Below are 14124 nucleotides of genomic sequence, written 5' to 3'. Positions count from 1 at the left end.
GATGGGTGTTCCTGGCAGTGGATTAGCTGAAGACGTAAGGGCAGGAGGCCCAGGACACTGGCGTCCACATGGCACTATCGGGAGACCCACGTTAGTGCGAGAAGCAGGCATGGTGGAGAGCGACAGGTGCCTGGGCTGTGAGGTCATCCATTCAGTGTGGAGGATGACTTGGGAAGAGCTGGGCTGTCGGTGTGAAAGATGGGGACAGCCAGGTTTAGACAGTTATCTCTGGGACAGACAAGGGTCAGGGACTTCCTGAAGATTGGCAGGAAAGGGAGGAGAGGTGGGGACAACAACTGGAGGAAGATGTGGGGCCGTGGGAAAGACCTGGAGCACGGGATGCGGGCAGGAGCCTAAAAGGCAGATGGAGTCGTGGGCACTCGGCACTGTGGGTTCCTGGAGGACCAAGAGAGGGAGTGCGTGTCTCCCTTGTCCCGTGTGTGGCCCAGCATCTAGCTAAGAACAGGGGCTCGAGCAGGATTTGTTGGGGTGTGCATGAGAAAGAACCAGAAACTGCTGCTGCTGCTGCTAAATCGCTTCCGTCGTGTCCGACTCTGTGCGACCCCGTAGACGGCAGCCCACCAGGCTCCCCCGTCCCTGGGATTCTCCAGGCAAGAACACTGGCGTGGGTTGCCATTTCCTTCTCCAAGGCATGAAAGTGAAAAGTGAAAGTGAAGTCGCTCAGTCGTGTCCGAATCTTAGCGACCCCATGGACTGCAGCCTACCAGGCTCCTCCGTCCATGGGATTTTCCAGGCAAGAGTACTGGAGTGGGGTGCCATTGCCTTCTCCAACGAGAAACTAGATTGGTTCAAATAGCACACAGGGAGGGGCTGATCCTGAGTCAGGAAGGAGGTGGCGACTCCTCTTTGAAGCTGGAGGAAGGGCAGGGCAGGTGGGTACCTTTGAAGCAGGGAAGGGAGTGGGAAGCAGGATGCCGAGTTTTGATATAAGAAAGCGAGCACGTGACGTGGTGAGGTGCCGAGGGTGATGGCATGGGATCTGGGTATCAGGTGCAGAGTCGGGCAGTCATTGATGGAAAGGGGAACCAGTGGGCCAGTAGCAAGGACTGTTGGTTGCTCAGTCGTGTCTGACTCTTTGCCACCCCATGGACTGTAGCCCACCAGGCTTCTCTGTCCTTGGAATTCTTCAGGCAAGACTACTGGAGTGGGTTGCCATTTCTTCCTCCAGGGGATCTTTCTGATGCAGGGATTGAACCCAGGTGTCCTGCATTACAGGCTGATTTTTTACCGTCTGAGCCATCAGGGAAGCCTCAGCAAGGGCTGTTAGGTGGCAGTGGGGCTAGAGAGCAGGCTTCCCTGCTGGCTCAGTGGTAAGGAATCCCCCTGCAGTGCAGGAGCCTCAGGAGACATGGGTTTGACCCCTGGGTAGGGAAGATCCCCTGGAGGAGGAGCACGGCAACCCACTCCAGTGTTCTTGCCTGGAGAATCCCACGGGCAGAGGAGCCTGGCAGGCTGTAGTCCATAGGGTCGCAAAGACTCATACATGACTGAAGTGACTTAGCAGGCACTCACGCAGAGCTATAGAGCACAGTTACATAGTGATGAGTTGTGAGTCATTCTCCAGGGAGATGGGTAGCTGGTCTGAGACACAGAGCATGCGACAACGATCCAGACTCACTGGGCTTCACGGCAGTGTGGTGTGAGGACAGGCAGGAAGACAGACGAGGGCGAGGTGCCATACATAATGTCCAGACCCAGTGAGGAAGTGAACACAGCCAGAAGGGGGTGATAAAGGAACCGGCTTGGGGACTTCCCTTTGATCCAGTGGTTAATACCCCGCGCTTCCAATGCAGGGAACGTGGGTTCGATCCCTGGTCAGGGAACCACATGCTGCATGGTGCGGCCAAAAAATAAAATCGATTAAAAAAGAAAAAAGTAACCGGCCTGAGTCTCTGAGGCAGAGGAGCAGGGGTGGCGGGCCTCAGGACAGGAGGGTGTTACAGCCAGAGACGGAAGTGCCCAAGTGGAGGATTTCTGTCTTCAGAGCCTGAAGAACTCACCCTGGAATTTAGAGCCCCCTTGTGGACTGGCCACCATCTCTCTGTGCTCCTCTCCACCTGCCGGCTGCCCTGTGTTCCCTCCGCTCCGGACAGACCACACTGAGAAAGACAGGAGACTATAGATACTCAACAACTGATAATCCCAGATAACCTCCCCTGACTGCGGGGGTGCTTCCTATAATCTTCTCCAACCTTCAAGTTTCTTTTACTAATTCTGTTTTGCTGAAGTTAATGTGAGAATCGGTTTGCCTGGCCCTGAACTCACAATAGAAGCTTCCAGAAGTGGTCAGAGGACAGTGGGATGCCTGGATAGGGTTCAGAATGTACTGGGGATAAGCAGGGGCTACACTGCCTGCCTGGTGGGGGTGTCAGGTTGAGGACCGCCAGCAGTCACGCCCTGGGTGTCCTTGCCCCAGGGAGACGATGTCCGTGGTACAGGCTGTGGGGGTGGGGCCCTCCTTGGGGTCCCAGGAGTGGGATGGAACCTTCCCTCTAATGACGGGTGGGGGGTGTTCTTTGCTGTGAGCCAGCCGATCACGGGACCTGTGTGTGTGTGTGTGGTTGTGAACGTGGCCACACTCCCCAGGGAGCATGCAGGCACCCACACCAAGCAGAATCCAGCCTGTTGCTGCCAGAGCTCAGTGGGCCTTGGTGTGCGTGATGTCCGCTGTAGAGCTCGCTCTCAGGGGTGCCCTGTGCTGACTTCCTCTGCCTCCCTCCCAGAACCCCAGGTTCCCAGGCAACCTTCACATGAGTGACCGGCAGCTAGAGGAGGCCGGAGAGAGTGACGTCAACAACTTGTAAGTGGCCCACCTCACGCCCTGGACAGAGGGGTTCGGGAGCTTGTGTAGGTCTCCTCACTTCCGGTTAGGGTCACAGAGGGCCTGAAGGCAGGGCCGGTAGCCGAGGTGGGGACAGAGCCGCTAAGTGACTTGGCCTAGGGGCCACTTACTGCTGGTGCCTCGCCCAGAACCCTTCCAGGGTGTTTCCTGCTCCAGGCCTCCCTTCTCTGTGCCCCTCTGCCCTCCCAACACAGCGTGGAACCTGCCCGCTTTCTCTACCGCTGTCACTGTTGAATTCGCCCTGCTTGATCTCCCAACAGCCTTAATATCCACTTAGGTGGGGGCTGAGACTCAGAGCTGGTATGTGTGTTCATGCGTGCACACATGCTTTGGCGGCAGCACAGGTACACTGGCCTTTGGGCCGTGGAGTATAAGCTCTCTTTCCTCTTGGGTCCAGTTTCCAGCTGACAGTGGAGATGTTCGACTACCTGGAGTGTGAACTTAACCTCTTCCAAACTGGTGAGTCTCTCCCTCCCGTCTGGCCCAGGCTTTCCTGGCCATCACCTGACCCCCAGACTGGTTCCCTCCTGGGAACAGCCAGCCCAGCCCCCCATCTCCAAACAAGTTGTGCAGCACAGGCCAGGAGGATGGAGCTGCCCTACCGCGTCTGTGCCCTCGGCCCTGGTACAGGGAGAGGTTGAAGCCCAAGGGCATTCTCAGAGTCACGTGACCAGAAGGGCTGCAATTCCCCACCACATTGGCCTCCCTGCTAAGCCCAGGCCTCCGAGAGTCCAAAGACACTTCCAGCCTCTCTGACAGTCCCTGGACTGTGGCCCCAGCACTGGCTGGTCCTTCAGCCCAGACCTGTCTGCCGCTCAGCTGGGCTGGCCCTCTTTCTGCCCCAGCATTCCATGATACTTGGCTCTGTTTCCGTATGCCTTGATCCCTTGGGTTATTAGCAATATATGTTGAGCTCCTCCTCAAAAATCAGGAACTAGGCCCTGCTCACCTCTGTTCTAGCCCTGTGCCTGTCACTGCAAGTGCTCAACAACCAAGTTCAAGAACACTTGCTTTTTAGATGAACAGCAGTGAAGAAACAGCAGGTGAACAGAGTTCATGAACTGGTGTCAACATCCATCTGAATGCTCTGGGGTGAATTAGCTAGAGTTTTCTAGAGAGAGCTACCTGAGTCTTTGCACACACTCCTCCATGGTTGAATGCTGGTGGTTTTCTCATCCTGGAGAGGGTGCTGATTTGGAATCAAGAGCCTCCTCTGCACGTCTCCCCACCCGCCTCCATCCTCATTCACCTCTTGGTGGTGGTGGTTTAGTCACTAAGTCATGTGACCCCACGGACTGTAGCCTGTCAGGCTCTTCTGTCCATGAGGATTGTCCAGGCAAGAATACTGGAGTGGGTTGCCATTGGCTTCTCCAGGGGATCTTCCTGACTCAGAGATCAAACCCACATCTCCTGCATTGGTAGGCGAGTTCTTTACCAGCCACCAGGGAAAAGCCCGTTCACCTCTTATGAGCCCAGAAACTGAGAGAAATGGGATCGGAAGTCTATCCAGCTTCTAAGTTTTAGTCTGTGCCCTTGTAGATTTGGATCAGAACCTTCGGAAGAGGGTGCCCCAGGTTTTCAACTGTGGGAAACGTAGGCCAGTTACAAGGAATGTTGACTGGATGCACCTGCAATGATTCTCACAGTGTGGTCCCTGGACCAGCAGCATCCGCATCACCTGAGAATGTATTAGAAGCACACGTTCTCAAATCCCACCCCAGATCTTCTGAATGAGAATCTCAGGGGGTGGGACCCAGTCATCTGTTTTAACGAGCTCCCCAAGTCTGCACTGTCCAGTATGGTAGCCAATAGCCACCTGTGACTATTTAAATTAATTACGATTAAATAACATTAAAAGGTCAGGGCCTCCATTGCACTCATCATAGTGCAGGCACTCTGCAGGCACACGTGGCCAGCAGGGGTGGACAGCCCTTCCATCACCGCAGAATTCTCCTGGAGTGATCCCTCCAGGGGACGCTGATACATGTTACAGTTTGAGAAGCACTGAGTTAGAAAATACAGTTTCCACCCTGGCTGCTTATTGGAATCACCTGGCGGGGGCGCGCTTTTGACCCCCCACTAATGCCCCAGCCTTGCGGGCATGCATGGGTGCTCAGTCGTCTCCGACTCTTTGCGACCCCATGGACTGTAGCCCACCGGGCTCCTCTGTCCATGGGATTTCCCAGGCAAGAATACTAGAGCGGGTTGCCATTTCCTTCTCCAGAGGCATCTTCCCAACCCTGGAATCGAACTCAATCTCCTGCATTGGCAGACAGATTCTTTATGGCTGAGCCACCCAGGAAGCCTCGCCCCCGCCTTAGCCTGGACCAATTAAAACAGAAGCAGGGATGAAGGAGCTGTAGGCAGACATGAGTCGTCTTTGCGTTTCCCTGGATGATCCTAATCAGTCTCCAAGCCAACCCGAAGAACCGCTGCAAGTTGCTATGCCACTTATAGGACATTCTCATTTAATCCTTACAAGACCTCCTTATGAGACCCTTATGAAGAATGTGCCATTAGAACCATCTGCGTCTCACGGAAGAGCGCCTGGAGGCACCGAGAGGTTGAGTAACTTTGCCCCGGGTCACACCACTCTAGATGTTACTGGATGCCAAGGGGCATTCCTGGAAAGCAGCAGACCGGCCAGGAGTAGCCTGGGATTCCCTGCCAGAGTGGAGCCTAGGGAAGCCAGGAGACTTGGGGATGGCCGCCTCACAGTGACAGCTGCTTCTAATTTGTGTCAAGAAGAAAAGCTGCCTTTTAATTAGAACTGTTTGGGATTTTTTTTTTTCTTTTCAGTTGCCAGACTTAAGCCCGTTAACAGGGATTAGTGTGGCCGGGAAAGGTCAAGCACAGTGGCTCCGGGCTTTCCTCCGGGCTGCCCCACGCACTGAGGGCCTGCGGGGGGAATTTCTCTCAGTGCTGGCCACGTGCGGAATCTCTGGAGGCGGTGGCAGCCACTGCAGGGAGATCAGTCTGCCCAGTGGTGTGCACTGACGGTCCACGGCCAGGCATCTAGTTGCTTGGTTTAGGGGCATCTGGAGCCTGGGAGAGTGGAGGGCAGGTCACCCACTCCCCACAGGGACCTCCATCAGCCTTGATCCTGATGGTTCACCCTCTTCCTGGCTCCTTGCCCAGTGTTATTGAAGCCTCTCTGGTTGTCCATCCGAGGGTTCTGCACATCGCCCTGTCTGGTGTTCCAAGAACACTGGGACAAACCACCAGGAATCCCAGGCTGAATTATCTGCTCCTTTGTGTTCTGATCATTTGGTATTTTCCCCACATGGTTTCTATTGCCACACCCAGACTGGGTGTTTCTTAGGGTCAAGGTCACCATGAGACCGAGCTCATGCCTGAGACGGAGGGCTGGGTGGGGCTGTGTGAACAGCCCCTTCCCATCCTGAAAGTCTGATTCCCCTTAAAACTGAGAGCTTCTCTTGGACAAGAATTCACCTCCCACATTAGATCAGAAATCTGCCAGGTAATGTGTTTTTTCTGCCAATGGGGGGCAGGGAGTGTAAAGCTCCTCAGACTGGAAGGAGGCATTTGGGGTGCTCCCCCACAAATCCCTCTTTCCTGGGCTCCCACTGGGCTGTACACGGCATAGAACCAGTTCATTTCACTGGTTTGTGACACAGGGAGCCAGTTGACTGCCGGGGACACAGGCTCCTACTCTATTCGCTGGCCACGGGGGCTCTGGCTTTTAACTCAACATCTCTTAAGCAAAACCACTTCTGGCTTTGTGACTGCCTTCAAGTTGCTTACCTCCAATTTCCTCTCCTGAATAACAGGGATGCTTTTAGCTACTCTGTAGGAGTGTTGAATGGAGGAGGAAATAGCCACCCACTCCAGTACTCTTGCCTGGGCAATCCCATGGACCCAGGATTCTCCATGGGGTCACGAAGAGTCGGACACGCCTGAGCACAGCACAGAGCAGAGGAGTGCTGAAAGGTTAAACACATTAACACGAGACCATGGTTGCACAGAACAGGTCCTCTGGTGCTGGACGCTTGTCCTCTGCCCTCTGAGAAGGTGCCTCTCATTCCCCAGCTCTGCTCACATCTCCCCTCCCTGTCCCCTAGTATTCAACTCCCTGGACATGTCCCGCTCCGTGTCGGTGACCACAGCCGGGCAGTGCCGCCTCGCCCCGCTCATCCAGGTCATCTTGGATTGCAGCCACCTCTATGATTATGCTGTCAAGCTTCTCTTCAAGCTCCACTCCTGTGAGTACTCTGGGCTTGATCTCTGGAAGCTTCTGGCCGCAAGGCCGTCCCTGGAGAGAGGCAGCTCCCCCTGCCCCAGTGCCCTTGGCTTTCTGCTCCTATTTCAGAAGGCCCGCGGAGCTCCCAGCTGTGTTGATAATAAAAGATCGGGACCAAGCCTTGCTGTGCTCAGGGACGCACCCAGCCTGCCCTAGCAGTGACCCAGGATGTCCCTGCCCTCCCCCTCCAGGCTACCACGTTGTTCGTGAACCGATAGTGATACGTTATTATTCACCGAAGTCCATGCGTTATGCACATTTCCAGTTTATGCCTAATGACCTTTTTCTGTCCCAAGATCCCACCCAGGTCACGGTGTTACATTCAGTCATCAGGTATCCCTAGGCTCCTCTCAGCTCTGACGGTTTCCTTGGACTTGCCTTGTTTTTGATGACCTCGACAGTTGTTTTTATTACTTTTTTCTCCACTTTATTTTTGGGTGCCCTGGGTCTTCGTTGTTCCACAGGGGCTTTCTCTAGTTGTGGCGAGTGGGGGGCTTCTCAGTGGGGTGGCTTCTCTTGTTGCAGAGCATAGCTCTAGGCCCAAGGGCACAGTAGTCATGGCTCACAGACTTAGTTGCTCCACAGCCTACGAAATCCTCCCAGACCAGGGATCGAATCTGTGTCTGTCCCTTGCGTTGGCGTGTGCATTCTTAACCACTGACCACCAGGGAAGTCTTTAAGGAGTCCTGGTTGGATACCTCGTAGGATGCCCCTTTGAATTACTATACTTTATATGTGTACTCCCTGTTTATACCGAATGATAGTATCACATTCAAAAATTACTAAAATTGAAATTTAAGACACTGTAGCTGAACTGCACAGAACTGTACAATCTGGGAGGTGAATGGTCCCCACTCTGCCAGGGAGGAGGCCGGCCCTAAGAGGCTGCTTGTCCAGCATCATAGAGTCAGCAGTTACCGAGCCAGTGCTAGACTGGATCCTGTGGGTCTCAATCCTGAGGTGTTTGGTCCCCGCAGCAGGCTCTCTGGGTCTCTCCCAGACTCATGTCTGCACAAGGCCTCACCCAGGGCATCCAGTATACACGGCCCCTGGGAGAGAGCCCCCTTCCAGGGCCTGCTCTGGTCCACCCTGCTGCTGTGCTCAGGGGCACAACTTCCAGCCCTCTGTGCCCAGGGAGCTCACACTCCAGGAGCAGATAGAAGGAGAGTTGGCTGATAAGCACCTCTAGAGTCCCTGCTGGCCCCAGCTGGGCCCAAGAGGTTACCAGTTCCCGGGCAGCTCTAGGTCAGGAATGCCTTCCCCTGGGCTGACCACTGGCCCCAGGGAGGATGGTCCCCTCCCCTCCCCTGCCCTCTGCCCCTCTTCTTCCCTCTCACTCTTTGCCAATTCCTTCCAGGTCTCCCAGCCGACACCCTGCAAGGCCACCGGGACCGCTTCCTGGAGCAGTTCACAAAGTAAGCGGCTTGAGTGACAGAAAAGCAGTGAGTCTAAAAGTGCTGTAAATGCAACCCATCCTTGCAGGAGCACTTGCTTTGATTTTTTTTTTATATTTTATTTTTGGCCACACCATGCGGCAGCCACGTGGGATTTAGTTTCCCAACCAGGGATCGAACCTGCACCCCCTGCCTTAGAAACGTGGAGTCTTAACTGCTAGACCACCAGGGAAATTCCAGGAGCACTTGCTTTTAAATCATCGAGGGACAAGGGTACCTGCTTTATTGCTTTAAAGGCGAAGGAAAAGAGGGTGTGGGCAAAACTGCCAATGACTGGGGAAGCCATCAGTTCTCTAATAAATCTCATAGAGGAGGGTGATTCCATTTATTCATTCATTGCCTCCCTTATGCCCAGGACTTCATCCTCTTCTCCTTTTCTTTACCTAAATTCTCCTGGTCTCATGCCATGTACATGCTGACAGCTCCAAGAGATGTATCTCCAACCAGACCTCACCTCTGAATCCCAGGCTCACATCCCCAGTGGTCTGTTTGACATCTCTACACCAAATTGGGGCTTCCCTAATAGCTCAATTGGTAAAGAATCTGCCTGCAATGCTGGAGACCTTGGTTCTATTCCTAGGTTGGGAAGATCTGCTGGAGAAGGGAAAGGCTACCCACTCCAGTATCCTGGCCTGGAGAATTCCATGGACTGTATAGTCCATGGGGTCCCAAAGAGTTGGACACGACTGAGTGACTTTCACTTTTCACACCAAATTTACATCAAACTGAACTCTAGGCTTTCTTCCCAAAACATTTTCTTCCCGATCTTTTTTATCGCAGTAAATACTGCCCACCATCCGCTTAGGAGAGAGATCTGAAACTCACCATTCTCCTCATTGCCCATGTTTAATCCATTAGCGAGTTCAGATGATACTTGGTTTATCTACAAACAGATCTTGGCTCTCGTTCTGCCTCCCACCTCCTCTGATTCTTTTGCTGTCTACCAGAACCCTCCAGCATGGGCACAGTGCTCTGCTCCTGTCCCCTGCAATCCCATCCCCACCCAGCAGTTAGAATGACCTTGTAAAAACGTAACCCCCTTGCTCCCAACCTTTCAGTGGCTTCTGAGAACAAATCCAAGCCCCTCTGCGTGGTCTGCAAGGTCCTTGCACGGTCTGGCCTCTGCCCGTCCTTGCTGACCCCTTGTCCAGTGCTCATAGTGTTTCAGGCGCACCTTGTGGGGTCCTCTTCCAGTTCTTGAAACGTACCCACAGCTCGGAGGCTTAGCACTTGCTATTCCCCCTCCTCATGATGCTCTTCTTCCAGCCTGGCCAGCTCCATCCAGGTCATCTTCAGTCACCTCCACACAAAGGAAGTCCCTAGCCGCCTTATTTAAGTGGGGTCTTTCCCCTCGTCTCCTGTTCCATCCCACCTCCCCACCCACCCACCCTTGTATTCTCCATTATAGCAGCTTTCTAGTTCTAAGAATGACCTTATTTTTGTTCGACTGTCTTGCCTGTAATTGTATCTCTAGCACCTGAATTCATAATAGTTCCTTAAGACTGTAGTGTTCAGTCAATGTTTGAATCAATTCAAGAACTAAGCCCGCTATCCAGTCTAGAAGAGGAAGAGCTTGTCTGACGGGGGCAAATGATTCTGCTGCGTTTGGGGAAGAAAATTGGTGATGAGATGACAAGTCCACTTCATCTTTCAATTAAGCTTGCCCAAGAAGAGGGGCCGGAATGGAGGAGAGACAGGGGAAGGAGGGAGCCAGGAAGGACACTAGCGTGATTGTTTTCCTTGTTAATTTCTTCATCCTTGACTGCAGGAAAAGCATCTCCCCCAGAACCCAAGCCCAGGCTTCTCTTGGTGGTTGCTGAGTAGCAATCAGAGGGCAAGTTCAGAGTTGTGCAAACCACCCGGTTCCTTATTCTGTTTGAAAAGCCTTGTATGTTTATGCTATAAAAAATGACTTATTAAATCCTAGGAGACAGGCCCTGGGGCTGACTTCCTGGAATGTTAAATTCCAGTAGCTTAGGAAAGCAAGAGCCTATTACTGTTGGCTCCAGCCCAGAAAGCGGGGGGCGTGTGGTCAGGTGATTCAGTTTCCCTTCATTCTTCAAGCTAATGAAAGCATCACCTTCTCTCTCGCAGACACAGCGGCTGAGGCCTCGGTGTCCCCAAATTCGGGGAAAGCAGCAGTGAGGTCACAGGGACAGTCCTAACCTTGGGGTCTGATGGGCTGTCCTGAGACCCCAGGGGTTTCGTTTTTTGGGCTGAGCAGGAGAAAATTCCGTGCTGCAGAGCGAGGGCTATCACTAACCCGCTTTCATCTCAGAAAGAATGTCTGATGCTCTTGGCCTTCGATGCTTTGATACAAGATGGAGACTGGAGGATGAGAAAAAATTGGAGTTTCTTCATTCCCATATCCATCCAAGATTATTTGTTGTTGTTTTAGTCACTAAGTCGTGTCCGACTCTTGAGACCCCATGGACCGTAGCCTGCCAATCTGCTCTGTCCATGGGATTCTTCCAGGAAAGAATACTGGAGTGGGTTGTCATTTCCTTCTCCGGGGAATCTTCCAGATCCAGGGATTGAACCTGCATCTCGTACATTGGCAAGTGGATTCTTTACCCCTGAGCCACCTGGGAAGGCTCCACATGGAGTCGCAAAGAGGCGGCCACGACTTAAAACTAAGCAACACCAACATTGCTCACCCCTAGATCAGTGAGGGCTGGCAATACATAATGTCTCCGGCAGCGTCATAATTGCACCATAGAGGCCGTCTCCTTGGCAGCCTGTGCCCGGAGCTGGGCAGGCAGTAGGAAAGTGGGGTGTCCCCTCCTCGGGGCTAGTGAAGGCCCCCAGCAGCCCTCCAACCTCTCTCCACCCCTAGGTTGAAAGATTTCTTCTACCGCTCCAGCAACCTGCAGTACTTCAAGCGGCTCATTCAGATCCCTCAACTGCCAGAGGTAAGCGTGCCAGGAACTGCCGAGCCCAGGGGGCCTGTCCTCGAGGCTGGCAGGCGGGCAGGGTTCAAGAAATGCGTCTTCCCTCTTCAGAACCCACCTAATTTCCTACGAGCCTCCGCCCTGTCAGAACACGTCAGCCCCGTGGTGGTGATCCCAGCCGAGGCGTCATCCCCCGACAGCGAGCCGGTCTTAGAGAAGGATGACCTCATGGGGATGGATGCCTCCCAGCAGGTGAGGACCTCGTGGGAGGAGCTCACTCAGCCCTTCCCAGTGCCCCCCGGGTGCAGGGAGGCGGGCGGAGGACCGTGGCCAGGCTCGGCCACCTTCTTATTTATTTATTCATTTGTTTGACTGCACTGGCTCTTTCTATTTTTTTTTTTACATTTTGTTTATATATGGCTGTGCTGGGTCTTCGTTGCTGTGCAAGCTTTTCTCTCGTTTCAAAGAGTGGGGGCTACTCTTCGTTGCGGTGCAGGGGCTTCTCTTGTTGCAGAGCACCGGCTCTAGGGCACACGGGCCCAGTAATTGCCGTTCTTGAGCTCTGGAACACAGGCCCAGTAGTTGCAGCACACGGGCTTAGTTGCTCCGAGGCATGTGGTATCAAACCTGTGTCTCCTGCGCTGGCAGGCAGATTCCGGACCTGGGATCAAACCTGTGTCTCCTGTGTTGGCAGGCAGATTCTTGACCACCGAGCCACCAGGGAAGCCCCTGCAGCAGGTCTTTGCTGTGTCACATGAGATCTTTTTAGTTTGGCATTGGGGGTCTTTGGTTGAGGCATGTGGAATCTGGTTCCCTGAGCAGGGATCAAACCTGGGCCCCCTTCACTGGGAACAGTCTTAGCTACTGGACCACCAGAGAAGTTGAGGCACATTCTAACCCAACCGCCGACCTAGACAGATCACGCTGCCCTGCCGTTCCTAGGAGGCGCTGTACTTAGATTTGAACCAGATTAAGAAAGCATCTGTTCCCACGTGTGGCTGTTGAGACCCACACAGACCCCTCTGGGTCTCTAACTTTGTCTGCACTCCTTTCTGGTCACAGCAGAATTCATTCGACAGCAAGTTCGATGACATCTTTGGCAGCTCCTCCAGCAGTGATCCCTTCAATTTCAACAGTCAGAATGGCGTGAACAAGGATGAGAAGTGAGTACAGGCTGTGGGGTTAAAGCAGATGGTGTGGGCCCTGTGTTAAGCCGAGCTTACTCGCCACACCCAACTGAAGAGGAATTCTCCGGCTTCATAGATAAACGTCATGACCTTCGAGTTGTTTAGTTACTAAGTCGTGTCTGACTCCTTTGCGACCCCATAAACTGTAGCCTGCCAGGCTCCTCTGTCCATAGGATTCTCCAGATAAGAATACTGGAGTGGGTAGCCATTCCTTTCTCCAGGGAATCTTCCCAACCCAGGGATTGAACCCATTGGCAGGCCGATTCTTTACTGCTGAGCCACTTGGGAAGTCCTAATCTTTGAATACTGACCCCTTTCAAATCCTAGAGGAGTAGCCAATGAGGCTAGGATACCTGTGGGCCCGTGGGTAGTAGATTAGTATCTGGAGACACTGGGGGTCTTAGAGTTTAACTTACAGGATTTCAAAGAATTGTTCCCAAATGAACATCGGCTTTTAACCTCCTCCCTGGGTCTCCCAGCTCGCATTTCAAAGGAAAGAGAAGCACAGTGGAAGCAAACTTGCTCTCCTTCTCTTCCTAGGGATCAGTTAATTGATCAGCTGTTTGGAGAGACCAGAGAACTGAAAGCACAGCTGGAAAACATGAAGACTGAGGTATGAGTTGGGCTCAGATCCACCTCTGGGCTTCACTGGCACATGATAGCTTTCAATATTAAATTCTCTTCACATCCACTCTTGTTGAGCCACATCTTAATGGAGGGTTAATTAGTAGAAATGCCAAAGCCAGAGCACCAGGTTGTCGTGTATTTCCAGTACACTTACCCTTGCGAGCAGCATTTAAGCCACACTCCAGGGGCCCTGTGATACTTGGAGAGAATCATGACCACCAGCTGGCTGTGGTGATACCTGTTCTTGTCACGTGGTGATGAGAAGGTTTGGCTTGTAGCTTTGCCGGCTATTTGCAGTATCTGCTGCTGACTCATGGATGATCAGATCCTTTACCTGGGACCAGCAAGCATTCCAGAGAAGGCAATGGCAACCCACTCCAGTACTCTTGCCTGGAGAATCCCAGGGACGGCGGAGCCTGGTGGGCTGCCTTCTATGGGGTCGCACAGAGTCAGACACGACTGAAGTGACTTAGCAGCAGCAGCAAGCATTCTCCCCTTCCTCATTCTAGCTGGTCTGTCATTGCCCCCAGGCCCGTCTAACAGGACCGGAACTCCCCTGCCCTCACCCCCTGTTGGTGGGTGGATGGCTTGTAGTGACCTCTCTTTGAGAGGCCTTGGGAGTGAGCTCGTTGGGAAACCCAGGTGTTTATTTGGTTGGCACTAGAGACGTGGTAGGTGGGACCTTCTCGTCCCAGCCCGCGCGCTCGCTCATCCCCGGGCCCTCCCCACAGAGCCAGCGGGCCGTGCTGCAGCTCAAGGGCCGCACCAGCGAGCTGGAGGCCGAGTTGGCCGAGCAGCAGCACCTGCGGCAGCCGGCGGCCGACGAGAGCGAGGTCCCCCC

The 14124-nt window shown here is 53.6% G+C and overlaps 1 protein-coding gene across 1 annotated transcript in view; it reads left to right on the top strand.

The window, feature by feature from the left end:
* Positions 1 to 14124, top strand: part of HIP1 (huntingtin interacting protein 1) — a 133837-nt gene that overhangs the window by 100329 nt on the left and 19384 nt on the right. Inside the window, exons 6-14 of the mRNA XM_010854310.1 lie at positions 2745 to 2821; positions 3261 to 3322; positions 6946 to 7086; positions 8482 to 8539; positions 11415 to 11490; positions 11581 to 11721; positions 12535 to 12632; positions 13197 to 13269; positions 14015 to 14116. Coding sequence (XP_010852612.1) covers positions 2745 to 2821; positions 3261 to 3322; positions 6946 to 7086; positions 8482 to 8539; positions 11415 to 11490; positions 11581 to 11721; positions 12535 to 12632; positions 13197 to 13269; positions 14015 to 14116 — 828 coding nt within the window. The remainder of the gene's footprint in view (positions 1 to 2744; positions 2822 to 3260; positions 3323 to 6945; positions 7087 to 8481; positions 8540 to 11414; positions 11491 to 11580; positions 11722 to 12534; positions 12633 to 13196; positions 13270 to 14014; positions 14117 to 14124) is intronic.

This window comes from Bison bison, unplaced genomic scaffold (genome assembly GCF_000754665.1).
Source record: "Bison bison bison isolate TAMUID 2011002044 unplaced genomic scaffold, Bison_UMD1.0 scf7180017864340, whole genome shotgun sequence".
NCBI classification, from domain to species: Eukaryota; Metazoa; Chordata; class Mammalia; order Artiodactyla; family Bovidae; genus Bison; species Bison bison.
This window is presented reverse-complemented; position numbering and strand designations above follow the sequence as displayed.